The following is a 15,093-nucleotide window of genomic DNA, read 5'->3' as shown; positions in this document are numbered from 1 at the left end:
TTGGATGAGATAGCAGATCTTCTCTATAATAGCCCCCACCTTATGGAATAGCCCCCACCCAGCAGCTCCCACTTTGCTGCAGTTCAGTAAAGGAGTTAAAGTTGCTTTGTCTCAACTTGTTTTTGCTTCCATCTGATTGACTGTAAGTGCCTAACTGAGGTTTTATCCTTGCTTTCCTTTGTGGTCATCCTCTGGTTCTGACACTCATTTGGATTAAATTATTCATTCTTCTTGTTGTTTTGCTTTCTGTTGTTCGCCAGAATTGGGGTGGATTAGAAGAATGGTAAAATAAATAAATAGATGACTATATAGAAATAAAACAAAACTGTCTGACAAGTGAGCTGATAGAGCTTTGATGGCAGTTGAGCTGACATCTATTGTCTGGGGCTACACAGGAGAAAGCCAAGTGACCAGATGCGGGGCGGGGGATTTGGAGGGGGGACTTTGAGTCACTCTCGGTTTGTGGTGATTGCTTGGAGAAGTTCCTGCAGGTTTCTTGGCAATGTTTTTTGGAAGTGATTTTCCATTGCCTTCTTCCTAGGGCTGAGAGAGAGTGACTGGCCCAAGGTCCCTCAGCTGGTTTCATGCCTCAGGTGGGACTAGTACTCATAGTCTTCCAGTTTCTAGTCTGATGTTTTAACCACTAGACCAAACTGGCTCTCTAATCGGTTTGCAATAGGTGATGAAAATAATAACACACACACCTGGCTTGAATACCTAAGCTGATTCTCCAAATACAGCACATCTTTAAACATTTTGATAAACATTTATAACCTGGAGTTGGCTGCTAGAGACATACATAATTTCATGTACTCAGTCTCTTTTTTTTTCCCCTTTAAAATATATATTTCTGTGTGCAAACCAAGGGATGACTTGGTTGAAATGGAATGCTTCATAACTGAAGCAAGACCATCAAGTTTAGGATATAGAATAAATTGCTTAGAGCAGAAATTGTCAGCTTTTTTGAGCTGGTAATGACATTTTGAATTTTGGGAGTGTGTTCCAGGCTGTTGCAACAACACAGCCGTTCATGAAAGAGTATGCCACCCTCTCTAGCTTGCAGAATACTACTTCAACATCTTTCCTCTTTTTTTCTGGATAGACTTAGCGCAGTTTCAAAACCAGCTTTGGGCATTAATCTTCCATCTTCAGGCCTGGAGATGAAGGTAGAGGAACCAAGCAGTGTGTATCTATTAATCTAGTCTATGTCAGAAGGTTATTTACAACATTAAATATATGTATATCAGTTGAAGAAAAAAGGAAAAGGGTTTATTTTTATTTTGGTAGAGTTATATCCTGCTTTTTCTCCAGGACTTCCATACATAGCATTTCTTCTTCCAACCACAACTTTATGGGTTTGGTTAGGCTGAGAGGCAGGGAGTTACCTAGTAAGCTTTTATGCTGAGCATAGTCCCCCAGTGAAGAATACCAGGGTTACAGATGACTCATAGTTAAGAACAGACCCTGTTGTAGCAAAATTCGAGTTAAATACACAATAATTTGACTTCAATACACAATGGTTCGAGTTCATACACAGTACTACTTATACAATAATACTGATCTGGCTTACATACAAATTCCACTTAAGGACAGACCTTGGGAACGGAACTCGTTCTTAAACTGGGAACTACCTGAACTTGGTTGTGGAGATGATGTCTTTGTAATCCATAAAGTACAACCACAAACTTTATGGATACGGGAAGAAAAAAAATCTTTTCCCTTTTTTCCTATGCTGAGATTCATTCCGCTTTATTTCAAGTTGTTTTAGCACTCAGGGAGAAGTGTGAAATGAAATTTAAAGGACTCCCTGGTCTCCACCTATTTATCTTTGCCTTGCCTTGATGCTCAGGGAAAAGTCTCAAGTGAAATTTAACAGGCTGTTTGCATTTGCTGTAGAATTCTTGAGAAAATAGCTGAGATATTGCTTTCACATGAAACTTATCTGAAACTTTAGAAGGATGTTTATGAATACAAAGAATGTACTTTGTTGATTTACAGAAAGTATTTTTTCTAATGTTCATGATCTCAGCTCTGACATTGAAAACACTTTCTGGCCTCAATTCAAGCAAATTGCCTCAACTTAAAGAGTACAGAGGATTTCTAGATAATCACATGGAAAGATCTGCATAAAGATTTCATAAAATATCCAGAGAAATGTTTTTATTTTGCTTTTAGTCAGCTTGTAGCCTTACACTATTTTTGGTTTAAGTAGCCCTGAATCTAGTATGACATCTCCTACTTCTTTAACAGGATTAATATAAAAGAAATCCAGTAATGCAAAGGTATTGTGCAACTCTGAATATAGTTTTTCTGTGTTGTAGACTGCAGACTGGATAATTTTGAGAGCTGAACTTCCAAAAACTCTTGGGAATATACCTATATTTATTATAATAAATCATAATTTCATTTTTAAAAACTGCAGGCAATCCTAATAATTTCTTTTGTTTGATACTTTCCTGCTTAATTCATTTATGTACTGCTTCCTGTGCCATCACCTGTATCTTTCCTGACCAATTGTTTTGCTATATCTTTTAAATATGTGTTCTTTGCCATTTTTGCCATCAAAGATCAAGGGGTCTTTGAGAGAATGTGTCGGGGCTACCTGTTCATAGCTTACTTATAGTAGGATCCTATGCTATTTTGTTAATAAGTAGTAGCAAAATAAGTTTTGGCCGGTTCAGCAAAAGGTTGTGACCATACATCTGGATCATGAATGCTATCTCTTAATAGCCACATTTTTCTCAATATGCTCTTATAATGGCATTCCAGGCAGAAGCAACCTAATTACAGTGGTACCTCGGGATACGAACTTAATCTGTTCCGTGACTCTGGGCATATCCCGAGTTGGGCGTAACCCGACGCAAATTTCCCCATAGGGTTCAATGTAAATCTGGTTAATCTGTTCCGCCCTCCGAATTTGGTCACACCCCGAAGCAAATTTTCCCATAAGGTTCAATGTAATTACCGTTAATCCATTCTGGCGTCCGCGGACCACGTGTCAGGGGCGGGAAAACGGCCGGGCGCCACGCGGCGGGGCGGGAAAATGGCCGGGCGCCGCGCGGCGGGGCGGGAAAACGGCCGGGCGCTGCACGGTGGGGCGGGAAAATGGCCGTGGACCACGTGTCAGGGGCGTAAAAATGGCCGCGGACCACGTGTCAGGGCGGAAAAATGACCGTACCCCGAGGCGGAGTTCGCACATCGAGGTAAATTTTTGCGGCTGGAGCTGGTCGTAACCCGAAAAGTTCCTTAGTAGAGGCGTTCGTATCCCGAGGTACCACTGTACCTGGATCCATTGGCAAACATAGCACATACATATGCTATGTTCAGCCTACATGTTAGAGTATTAATTGGGAATGCATGAAAAATGCTTTTACTGTTCTGTATGAACGTGGAGTCCACTATTCAGAAAATGTGAATCTGTAAATAGCTGCATGTAAATAGTAAATATGCATTCATATTTGCAGAAAGACACTGTATTTAACTATGTACCATGTAAAGGTTATGTCAGTTTGTATTCAGTTAAGGATTCATTGAAACATACAGTTTGACCAGAGGTGCTTAAACTTTGGCATGCAACTCTATATCAACCAGGTAATATTGTGCCACAAAGAAAGGACAAGTATTAACAGGACATATTGCTCAAAGAGATACTGATGGGCAACGAATGGTTTCAGATGGACAGACCAATGGCTATTTGTATATTCAAGGTCCCCTTTTCTCATTAGTCTCAATGAGCTAAAGATGCAACATTCCTCTCCATTCCAAATATAATAATCTTTGTAAACACTACCTTGTATATGTCCTTTAAAATGTATACATCTAAACATGAGCAAATTAAAAAGTTAATTGTGGGGTCCTTGGTGCTCTCTGAGCTTGGTTGTTTACTTGCAGACATTTCATTACCCAACTAGGTAATATCATCGGTGCAAGTGAGTGTGGGGTTATCTCCCTGTTTATATACAGTAGTTTATGCTGATTAACACCAGACAAACAACATGATCTACACCATACAGTGTATGGACTGTAACAGCCACTATATAGGACAGACAGGCAGAAGACTAACAGAGTGCATCCATGAACACCAACTAGCAGTCAGAATACATAATGAAAACTCATTAATCTCACAACACATGGACAGACTCAACCATAGTTTGAACTGGGAAACTGTGAGCATCCTAGACCAAGCTAAATCCAAAAACGATAGGGAATGCCTGGAAGCTTGGCATTCAGACAGATCAGCCATCAACAGACACATAGAGATAAACGACATTTACACACTATTCAGAAGAGACCATAAGAAAGCTAAGAAGGAAACAAAAAGACCAGAACACATCCTCTCCAGCAGCCAACACCCAGATAAGCAGGGATTAACACCAGACAAACAATGAAGCAGAAAACTAATCAAGGAACTACCAAGGAGAAAAACACTCTCCCACCAAAACTGGCAGGGCAAGCTACTGTATATAAACAGGGAGCAAACCCCATACTCATTTGCACTGTTGTTACCTAGTTGGGTAATGAAATGTCTGCAAGCAAACAATCAAGCTCAGAGGACACCAAGGACTCCACAGTTCAACCCTGAACTACATATATTCTTTTCTACTGAAAAAGTTAATTGCCCATTAGTTGTTTTATTATTGTTAATGTGCCCTTTTGTCATTTATGGCATGACGCCTTCTTTATAAATAGATTCTATCTAGCTTCCTGCTAAAATACCCTCTTTATGGCTTGTACCAAGCAATAGTTGTAGCATTTGCAGGCTAGGAAAGGCTACAGTGCCTTACCACAAAATGTAATTCAGAGGCTATCTATCAAATACAAGTGACAGCAATCTCATTGACTTTTCACTTTTTCTCTCTTCAGAGGTGAATGTTTTGCAGGGCATACATGTGGTGTGTTCATAAGGAGGAGCTCAGGGCAAGCTCAGCCTGAGACAAAGAATAAGAAAGGTCCCTGCCATTTTAATGTAATCTTTTTCCATTGTGGTTGATAAAACAACATCTTCCAGCACACATGAAGACTGGAGAATAGTGTAAATGATGCAAGGAATATTCTGTGGCACTCCACTATCTTCTTCAATCCAAATGCCTAATGAAAGGATCGTCTTTGCTGACATGAAATCTTCTTAGACCTGAGAAATGAGCATGAATCAGCTAATATGTGTGTGCATTTCAGGTGGCTTTATATGCTAAAATGGCATGTGTCTGAAGTGTTGGCAACCCCATTTCCTTAATATATTTTGTTTGAGCAAATTGCTAATACCACTGAAAATGATGTTTTCCTATTGAATGTGGGCTGTGTCCACCATTTGCCAAATGAATTCTGTAACTTCAGACATACTTACTAGAGAATCAGACTCTTGCTTTTACTGTACTAGCTGACAAAGTAAACACAGAAAGGTAACAGGAGTTTGCCAGTGGAGTTCAACAGAAGGAAAAGGATGACCAGAAATGCTGAATGCTTTGAGGAACTGAATGCTCAGTAGGAAGGAATGAAAATAATCTCAATGGCTGTTGTTGCAAGGGCTGTTTTCTGAGAACAGCCAAAAGCCCATTCTTGGTGACTGACTGATTACTTCCTGATGAGTAAGCAGAGAAAACAGAGACCAAGAAGAATATAAGGCAGTTAATTCCTGGGGAGTGAGGGTGGGGGGTGGGAGAGCAAACAGAGGAAAACCAGAAGCTTGATGGAAGAGTCTTCTAACATATTGCCTCCCTGCTCACATTGATAGTGTGTACTAGGCTAGCTTAAAAACCTGAGAAGCAAAAAGAGGAGAAAAAAGTAAAAACAAAAACAAAAACAAATGGTGTTTATATAATGAAGCTGTTCAGGTAAAATAAAGAGCTCTGGATAGTTTTGTCATCTCTAAAATCAAGTTGAGGAAAGCTGATGTAGGTCATGATTTGGAATTTATACATGAAATTCAGCTACCTTCTCAGGTCTAAATCCTTAGCTATCTGCATTCAGCCTCATGAGAGATATGGACCTAATAAACCCCTTGTTTTTTTTAAAAAAAATGGCTAAAATCTGATAAAATTGCCAAATCTAGGAGGATTTTAGGATTCAAATAAAATATCCTATAACCTCAGCTGACATTGCTGAAATCTCTTAAGTTTTAGCTATACAAACACTATATCTCTCCCCTGAGTCAAGGTCAGCTCCTTGTGAATACACGGTGTAGTTGTATGTTCAAGAGATTGTAGAATAATGTGGCTTTCCATTCCAAGGGCAGAAGTCTGTCCTCCCAAAACATCCCATTATTATTCCTCCAATGCTGTGTTTTTAAATTAGAAAGAATACAAATACTTTCTGGGGGGATCAGGGAAATACATAATACAGGTTCAAAACTGGGATGCAGTAGAGGAATCTGGAAAACAAAAAGAGAACATAAACCAAATAACAGAAAAGGGGGGAAGGCTTTCAGCCATGTTGCTGAGTTAACTGGGAGGTTTGTCCATCATGGATTTGTCTTTCCCACCCATCTCAATTATTTAACTATACACTTATGTGTATAAGAAAATATAGTTTAAATGTGTAACTTGCACAGAACTATTGAACTTCTTATCTTTCAGGACATTTTTGTTCAGTATCCTTTAAGGAACAGAATGTACTCAATTTTTTTTTTACCATGCTGAAGCAGATGAAACATAACTTATGATTTATGAAACCTCCACTAATAGATTAATAGATTGCCAAGAGATGCCAAGGTGCAATAAAGTATTTTTGCCATACTGTACTGTTTTATCTACATAATGGCCTTTGTTTTCATTTCAGAAGTACATATGAAGTATGAAATCTTACTGAATTGTGCAACTTTCATGAGTCAATCACTGAGCATGTATGCATTTTTATACTGCGAAACGGTGTCTTCAGGTAGTTTGAGGCATACAGGTGGAACTTCCAGCCTGGCTATTTTTATTTCCATATAAAATGTTGGCTGTATTTCTTCATAATTGTCATGATAGCGTTGGCAGCTTTAAGTTGTGTGGGGAACTCTGTATACAGTAAATGGTGAGATTTTTCTGGCTATTGTTCCAAGAGTGGTCCTTAAACCTCCTAAAATCTGGAGAGTCTTTAGGAGCAATATTCAAAGAAACTCTAACCATAGGACAAAATACTTGCCATCTGTAAAATCTTTGCATCCTGGCCTGGGCATCTTACTGGATTTCCATGGAAACCATAGTGATTGAGGGACTTGTTTGCCTAAAGCAGTGTTTCTCAACCTTGCGAACTTTAAGATGTGTGGACTTCAACTCCCAGAATTCCCCAGCCAGCATCTTAAAGTTCCCAAGGTTGAGAAACACTGGCCTAAAGGGACATAGATGCACAGGTGTGATTATGCATACCTTTTCCTGCGGTACAAACCATTGCTTCTTTCCAGAGAGAAGCTCGTAGCTCAGTGGGAATGCATACACTTTCCATCTGTAAGTCTTAGGTTCAATCTCAGGGACTATTGTAGCAACACTGGAAAGGCCCCCTCATAGATCTTTCTCGGCATAGAAAGTTTATTTCATGGTGCTGCTAGTTTCCAGTTCACGACAAGCTGTTTGGGTAGAAGGACTGCCATGTGGCTATGCACCCCTTTCCATGCCTTTAGAGGCCAACACAAGATGCTAGTTGCAATTGCCAGCCACTAGAGTTCTGGTCTATATTGGCTAGGGATCCTCAAAATGGAAATTCCCAGAACATCTGAAAGCCCCAAACTGGAGAAATCTGCTGAGTTCACACATCATGCTAAGCTAAAAGCAAGCAAACTATCTTAAGCATGGGTGAACCAACACTGCAGTTGTAAATTGTGATTTATGATTTAGTGTAACCTAGTCAACCCAGTTACATCAATAAATCACGTTTAAAGAAAGCACAGCTTAGTGTAATGTGTGAACCCAGTTTATGGCATTCTTAAACCATAATGCCTGGTTAATGAATACTTAAGTGCCACTATTTTACCTGCCATGTGGAGTCCGTTAAGCAAAATTTGAAGCGTACCTGGGGCTTGAATACTGTCCGAGACTGAAAATCCACTGATTTGGATTGCTAGACAGTATAGATAAGATAGCAGCACATACTGGTTAACTGAGTTTATTAATTAGCATGTGATGCAAACAAAATCTCGGATTTAAAAACGATGCAATAGAACAATAATTGCTCAAATGTTTTATACTCATTTTTTAAAAAATCCTTGCAGCAACTTTAGTCACAGAAAGTTTTTGAAGCATTTAGCTCTTTGAGAGACAACTGAAGTGGAATCTACAGACAAGTCATATCAGTAAAGGCTCACCTTATATTTTACATGTCGTCATAGTCCCACATTTACGCCTGGAATAATAATAGAGCTCTCTGCCTCTTAAATATAGCTTTAAGGTGGCACATGTAATAATTCAGCTTGGTGCAAGAAACATCATTCTGTGCTTAAATGGATCTGAGTCAATCACCATGCGCTTAAGGCCAGAGAAAGAATGAAAGTTTTAGAAGAGTGCAAAGTACTTTGAAAGTGCTATTGCATGTAGTTCAACAGGTAGAGCTGACTGCTGAACAACTATGAAAACTTACAAGAGTTATTTAAAACGGATGGCTAAACTTTTAATTTCGTATGCATAAACATGTTAAAGACTAACTAATGACTTCTCTTTTCTTTCATTGTGCTAATTTTATTTTTCATCATAGTACCAATAGAAGAGCATATGTGTAGCTCAGGGTTGAACTGTGGAGTCCATGGAGTTCTCTGAGCTTGGTTGTTTTCTTGCAGACGTTTCATTACCCGGCCAGGTAACATCTTCAGTACTAGAAGGGAGTGGGGTTTGCTCTCTGTTTATCATTGTTCCTTGATTAGGCTGTTGTTTACTCTTTTTCATCATAGTTTCTATAATGCCTTATACTTCTAATGTAGCCAGTCTCTACTATTTTTCTTCTGTATGCATAGGAACACTCCAAACTTCTATAATCAAGAATTATATTTTGACTGATCATCTACCATGAGTAGAGATGCTTTGCTAAGGTTGACCTTTAAAGTAAAGATGATTTACTTACTTTTAAGTCTGACCTTAAAGGTAAAACTTCCATATCTGAAGAGCAAAATGTGCTCATCTACACCACCTTTGTGCTGTGGACTTCTTTTTTTTAATCACTAAAGCCAATACAGCTCCTATTGACCAAGGAGAAGACTCAAGAAATTAATTACTTTGCAATTCTGTGCCAAGGAGTGCTTTAGCTAAAGTGGATATTTTTTTTTAATAAAATAAAATAAAAAAGAAAGTGATAATGCAACAGATACCTTGTTTGTTCTAGTCTGTTGCCTGTTATTCCCTTCAGCTGTTCAAATATTATTCTTGTCTGAAAAGCATGAATCTGCTTCAGTGAAGAACAGAACCTTTAAGAGAGCTGACAGATAAACGAGTGCAATCAGCCGTTAATAAATAAACGTCTTTTAATAAATAAAAGACATATGAATTTCTTGACAGATCTTTTAAGCCTGGGTGCCCAACTTGACCTGGGTGTACCTCACTTTGGAAGGGCTGCATTCTGAAAAGTGGGTGGCAGGACAAATAAATAGGCAAGGTCAGACAAAAACTAAATCCAATTGAAATGAATTGAAATGTAATTCAATGAAATGCAGGTAATACCATCCTGATGTGTTTTTCCCTTTTGTCACCTGAATAAGTATGATTCAGCAGCAATTTGCCACCTAATAACATGGTGTCTGCAGGTTCTAGGATTTCTCTGATCCCTAAAAAAGTTGCCTATGGATATCCTCCCCCAGTTACATTAAACTTAATTTGAAAATATGGCCACTCTCTTGTGAGATTCTGCAGTCTCATCAGATTTTGGGTGACTTTGGTGGAAGAAATACTGAAGGTTGCTTGAACCCACCACTCATCCAGAAACCATTGTCTACAAACACAAGGGCTAGTTTCCACAACATCTGACACCTAAACCAAATCAATCACATTACACCTTACTGTGATGTGTGAACCTAGACAGACACAAATCTTTATGAAATAGCAAAGATCATATAACATTTAGTACATATCAAGGTTCAAAACCATGATAACTTTGAAGGAAGATGCAGAGAATAGGGTTGGGAGGATTTGCCCAACTTTGTCTATACCACCTATGCTATGGAGCATACATAATTTAGAGAGTATTCACCAACTATAGAGTAGCATAATGAATGGTATTTATGAGACACCAGTTTCTTCACAGAAAAAATGGGAAAAGCCAGGATGGAGCATTTTATTAGTTGCATTTGCATTACATGCTTACCATGATCAATTTAACCATGCCTTAGTCAACCATTTTTCTTGATTCAGACAACATACCTGAACCTTAAAATAGCCACATGGAATGGGTTTGCACATTATGGTAGAATAAAATGTGGTTTGTTAGTTCAATGTGTCATGAAAATGTAGCCACTGTGTCTTAAGTAACTAATGACATATACTGTATGTTAATGCAAAGAGCATCAGGAAGCATTGATTATTAGATAAACTGAAGCTTTCCCATTTTACAAGCTGTTCATTACAGGTAGTCCTTGACTTATGACCACAACTGGGACTGGAATTTCTATTGCTAAATTATGTGGTTGTTAAGTGAGTTGCACCTGATTTTATGACCTTTTGCTGTGGTTGTTAAGCGAATCCAGCTTTCTCCATTGACTTTGTGTTGGAAGGTCGCAAATGGCGATCACGTTGTAAATGCATGTTGGTTGCCAAGTGTCCAAATTTTGATCACATGACTGCGGGGACACTGCAATGGTTGTAAGTGAGAGGACCGGTTGTAAGTCACTTTTTTTCAGTGCCATCGTAACTTCAAATGGTTGTTAAACGAATGGTCATAAGTCAAAGACTATCTGTAGTATTAATTATTATTAATTCCCCATTTTACAAACTGTTCACTATTATTAGGGATTATTATTAGGTTAACTGAATATTCCCCATTTTATAAGCTGTTCATGTCTATACAAAGGGTATTCGAGAGTAAGCATTCAGATTGGACCTAACAAAGAGGATAGTGCTTTTTACTTGTATCTATTTCCTGATTAAAATGGCCTTAGTCAATTGCTATGAAGCAAATATACAGCTATTATACATGTATCTTATATTTAGATTTTGTGTGTGTGCACGCCTTCAAGTCAGTGTTGACTCCTGGTGACTGCCTGGACAAGTCCCTGCATTTTTCTTGGCAAGATTTCAGAAGTGGTTTGCCATTGCCTGCTTCTTCCTAGGGCTGAGAGTGACTGGCCCAAAGTCACCCAGCTGGCTTTATGCCTAAGGCGGGACTAGAACTCACGGTCTCCCAGTTTCTATCCCAGTGCCTTAACCACTACACCAAATTGGCTCTCTATATTTAGATTTACTGGCTAAATAACAGCTTTTGTGCATTTCTTCTGAGGTTATTATTAAGTTTCTGGTGGTGATAGAAAATATTTATTACCAAAAAGTATTTTAAAAATAGGGCTGTGCAGGGATCTGGATGTTAAGCGCAAAACATGGAGCGCATTTTATATATTTATTTATTCAAACCATTTGTATCCTGCCAGAGTGTCTTTTGGCAGCATGCATGTGCACACAGCACCTGTTGGGAATATCTTAAACCAGACCCCTCTTCTAGCTGCAGAGGACAGCTGCATGAGCCCAGGAAAAGATGCAGCTGCTTTAATAGCTTGTTTAGCGCCACTAAGTAAATTTAGCCAGTGAGAAGGAGACCTCTGATTTGGTCTGGATGGATAGATTTTTGATGCATTTTCTTACATCTGCCCTTGAGGGTGATGTAGATAGAAAGGTGGGATATACACGGACTCAATAACAGCAAATCACATTGAATTCAGTGAGCTTTAGTGCCAAATGTGACTACAGGACTCACACCCAAGACAGAAAACAAACCTAGATGGATATTTCAGTGGAAGCCAGCGAGGAAAGACGACAGATGGTGCGCTGCTCATTGTTTCCCTTGGACCCTGTAACAACTGTTTCACTATTGTCTCTCCGCTTCAGTGGTTCCAGACAGAGTGGACATTACAGCAGAAATCCAGGTTGCATTCAGCAAATTGTGGAAGATGGCCCCCAAATTCAGTAGGAAAAGCCCACCACATTTTATAGTTATTGAATGAATGCAAACATCTCCCTAAACTGCCCCATTTATATGACCTCTAGAGTCTAAACTTACTCAGAATTACCTTCCAACACAACTGCTAACTACTTGAAGTACAAACGAGGGGACAACCCCCTGCTCTCTCTTGACTGACTGAACGAAATGTATGACATAAGCAAATACAATGTTAGCAGAGATGGCCCAACCCTTAGGCACAACAAAGAAGCCTAAGGTAGAGTTGTAGTATCCTGAAAGCTGAAGAAATATCTGATTCTCCTCCACCATATTTTTACTTCCAGGAATGGATAAGAGTCACTTACAGAGTTTTCATCCTCAGTGGCTTTAAATAACTTGATCAACCAGGATAAGAGACGCCACTGAGTGGCAGAATAGGTTTGCCATGATTTGCTACTTACCTTGCGCATCAAAGTGCTTGGGGTGACCTTGTCTGCCAGGCCACTCTTGGAGTTGTTAGGAATTGCTTTTCCTCCGGATCTTGCATTATTCATCAGTCATTCTTTTAGAGGAACATTAGGGAGGAAGCTCCCCGGGCAAATATATCAACCTATCTCGAATCCATCCATCTATCAGGTCCCCCCACCCTTTCATTTCGCTTGGGTTTCTTTCCTAGCTGTCCGTGGTCTTTTTCTACCCTCTTGCCGCTGCCAAGCCTGAACCCAACGCGCGTAATCCCGTCCGCTCTTTCTTCCTCCATTAAAACAAACCTGCTGCCGCGTCTTTCCGCTAATTGGGGCTGTCGCCGCGCCGCCGGCGATCGATGAGTGGGCGGTCTCTCCAGCTGGCAGCGGCGGCGGCAGGACTGGAGGAAGCCCCGCCTTTTTATTTGCCACGACTTTGATTGTTGTTGTTTCCCTTCGGCGCGAGCGCGCGGCCAGGTCCGTGCGTCCTCCTCCTGCTGCGCGGTAGCAGCTTTAATAAAAGCAACTGCACGGCGTGTTTCTTCGGCGTGCAGCTGTTGAGATGCTGTGCGCTCGCGCGCAGAGGGCTTTGGGGAGAGGAGGCAGCGCTGGGAACAACAGGGAGGCGGCGGCGGGTAGTGCTGGGATCCACCTCCCCTTGGGGCCAGTTTGCGAGAACGGCTGTTACAAGCGGACCGACTGAGGCTCTTCGGGCGGCACTTGCTTTGATGCACGGCGGGATCCGCGCGTTGTGCAGGCTTCTGGGCCCTTGCCCCTCCCTCTGCTCCTCGCTTTACCTTCTGCCTGGCTCTTTCCCTGTGTAACTAATTGCCTCTTTCCCCCTTTCTGTTGCTTTTTATCTTGCTTGGCTACTACTGGCAGGTCCCATTTGCTCTAGTTCGGGCTACAAGAAGGCGGATGATGAGATGTCCGGGGCCGCGTCCTCTGCAGACCAGGTAGAGGCAGCAGCTCGCACCATTTACTTGAATCAGCCTCAGCAAAGCAAGTTCCACGACAACCAGGTCAGGTAAGAAGAGCCGTGCCCACAGCAGAGGGAAGGACAGGAGGCTGGAGGAGAGTCCAGACTGAGCCCAAAGTACCACCTGCCTTCGAGTGAAGTTGATCAGACTTCCAAATCCCCAGATGGAGAAGTTTGGCTCGCAAGGCTAACTCTTGCTCCGCTGTGGACAGCGGTATTTCTATAGGGGTGGAAGGGCAAGTCCCCCATAGTCAGAAGTGGTTTGTTCATGAATTTGGTTGTGCAGCCTTGTTTCATCCCTGACTGGAAATTGCCACACACTTCTGCTAGTTTCATGTAAGGCATAAAACCACAACAGAGCCAAACATAATTTACCCTCATGCATTGTGTAAACCCAGCCCATATTGTTAAGCTGGTGTATCCTTTGAACTTGGAAAGTTGGGCTTAGAGACTAAGCTATGGCTAAACAAACCCTGGAAACGCAGACCTTAAGGAACCAGATTTACCCATCCACTTAGTGAGTCCTACTCTACTGGATTTCAAAGGAGAGCTGGAACATCTATAAGGCCTAGAGCGTCGCATTTAGTATCTTCAAGAAACCGGGAGTGGTTTAAGTTTGTGCCTCCGTCAGTCAGAGAAGTTGAAGCTTGTGGTGTCAGCACCAGAATGATTTGTGATCTTAGTTATTCAGCGGCTATTAGGGAGGATGATGTCCAAGTTTCTTTCAAAAAGGGGGTGTATCCTGAGCAGTGAAATAGTCATACGAGGAAGTGGATAAGAAGCCGTAGGGGACCAGGATCTCTCGATCAGACTGGCGAAGGAAGAGAGGGAAGGTCAGAGGCAGGTGATGGTTAATAGGTTCTTATTTGCCGGAGAATAGTGCTACAGCCCGTAACAGCTGAGGCACAATAGCGAGAGATCAGTTACTCCTGATTGTACAGTGGCTGTTTCCGCAGGATCATGAGATGAGCTAATAACAGACAGCATTGTTGGGCAGCAGCCTAAACATGGAAGTGTGTAAAAGAAATTGCAAATTCACCACACCTTATTTGGTCTCTAAATGGGAAAAAGACTATTATGCATATTAACTCAATATGCATAAGACACTATGTTTCTGCCAAGTGTGAATGACAGTTTTTGTCAGTTCTTTTCCACAGGATTGTGTGTTTGACAGGCAGTGGCTAGGTTATATATTATGCTTAGCCATGGTCTATTTTAACTATACTTTGTTGAATAAGCCACACTCAGTAAGGTTTATGCCAAGCTAGAACCAGATAATAAAGCACATTAAGGTTTAGGGTATTTGGTGAACTCAGCCAGTGACCCTCCCAGTTCTCATGCAGGACTCTTTCCATTTCCTGAAACCTGACCCTTTTTTTTTTTTTTTGATATGGCAAGGATTGAATTGGTGTAAGACATGTATTTAGGCCACTGTTTCTCAATCTTAGCAACTTTAAGACGTGTGGACTTCAACTTCCAAAATTCCCCAGTCAGGATGGCTGCCTGGGGAATTCTGGGAGTTAAAGTCCACACATCTTAAAGTTGCCAAGGTTGAGAAACACTGATTTAGACAAACCTTGATGAATGTTTTGATATGCCAGTGAGGTG

General features: G+C 40.8%; 1 protein-coding gene across 2 annotated transcripts in view; it reads left to right on the top strand.

Moving 5' to 3' along the window:
• The window catches only part of ATP8A2 (ATPase phospholipid transporting 8A2), a 355,224-nt gene that overhangs the window by 20,855 nt on the left and 319,276 nt on the right, over nt 1-15,093 (top strand). Inside the window, exon 2 of one of the 2 annotated variants that reach the window (XM_088140682.1) lies at nt 13,389-13,533. In XM_088140682.1, coding sequence (XP_087996808.1) covers nt 13,389-13,533 — 145 coding nt within the window. Of the gene's footprint in view, nt 1-13,388; nt 13,534-15,093 lie in introns of those variants that run through there. The other variant, XM_088140683.1, reaches the window with a different exon arrangement.

The sequence above is a fragment of the Python bivittatus genome, unplaced genomic scaffold (genome assembly GCF_059951505.1).
Source record: "Python bivittatus isolate LINGU-HERP-01145 unplaced genomic scaffold, Pbiv_v1 ctg000340_np1212, whole genome shotgun sequence".
NCBI lineage: Eukaryota > Metazoa > Chordata > Lepidosauria > Squamata > Pythonidae > Python > Python bivittatus.
Note: the sequence above shows the minus strand (reverse complement) of the source record. Positions and strands in the feature narration are given on the sequence as shown.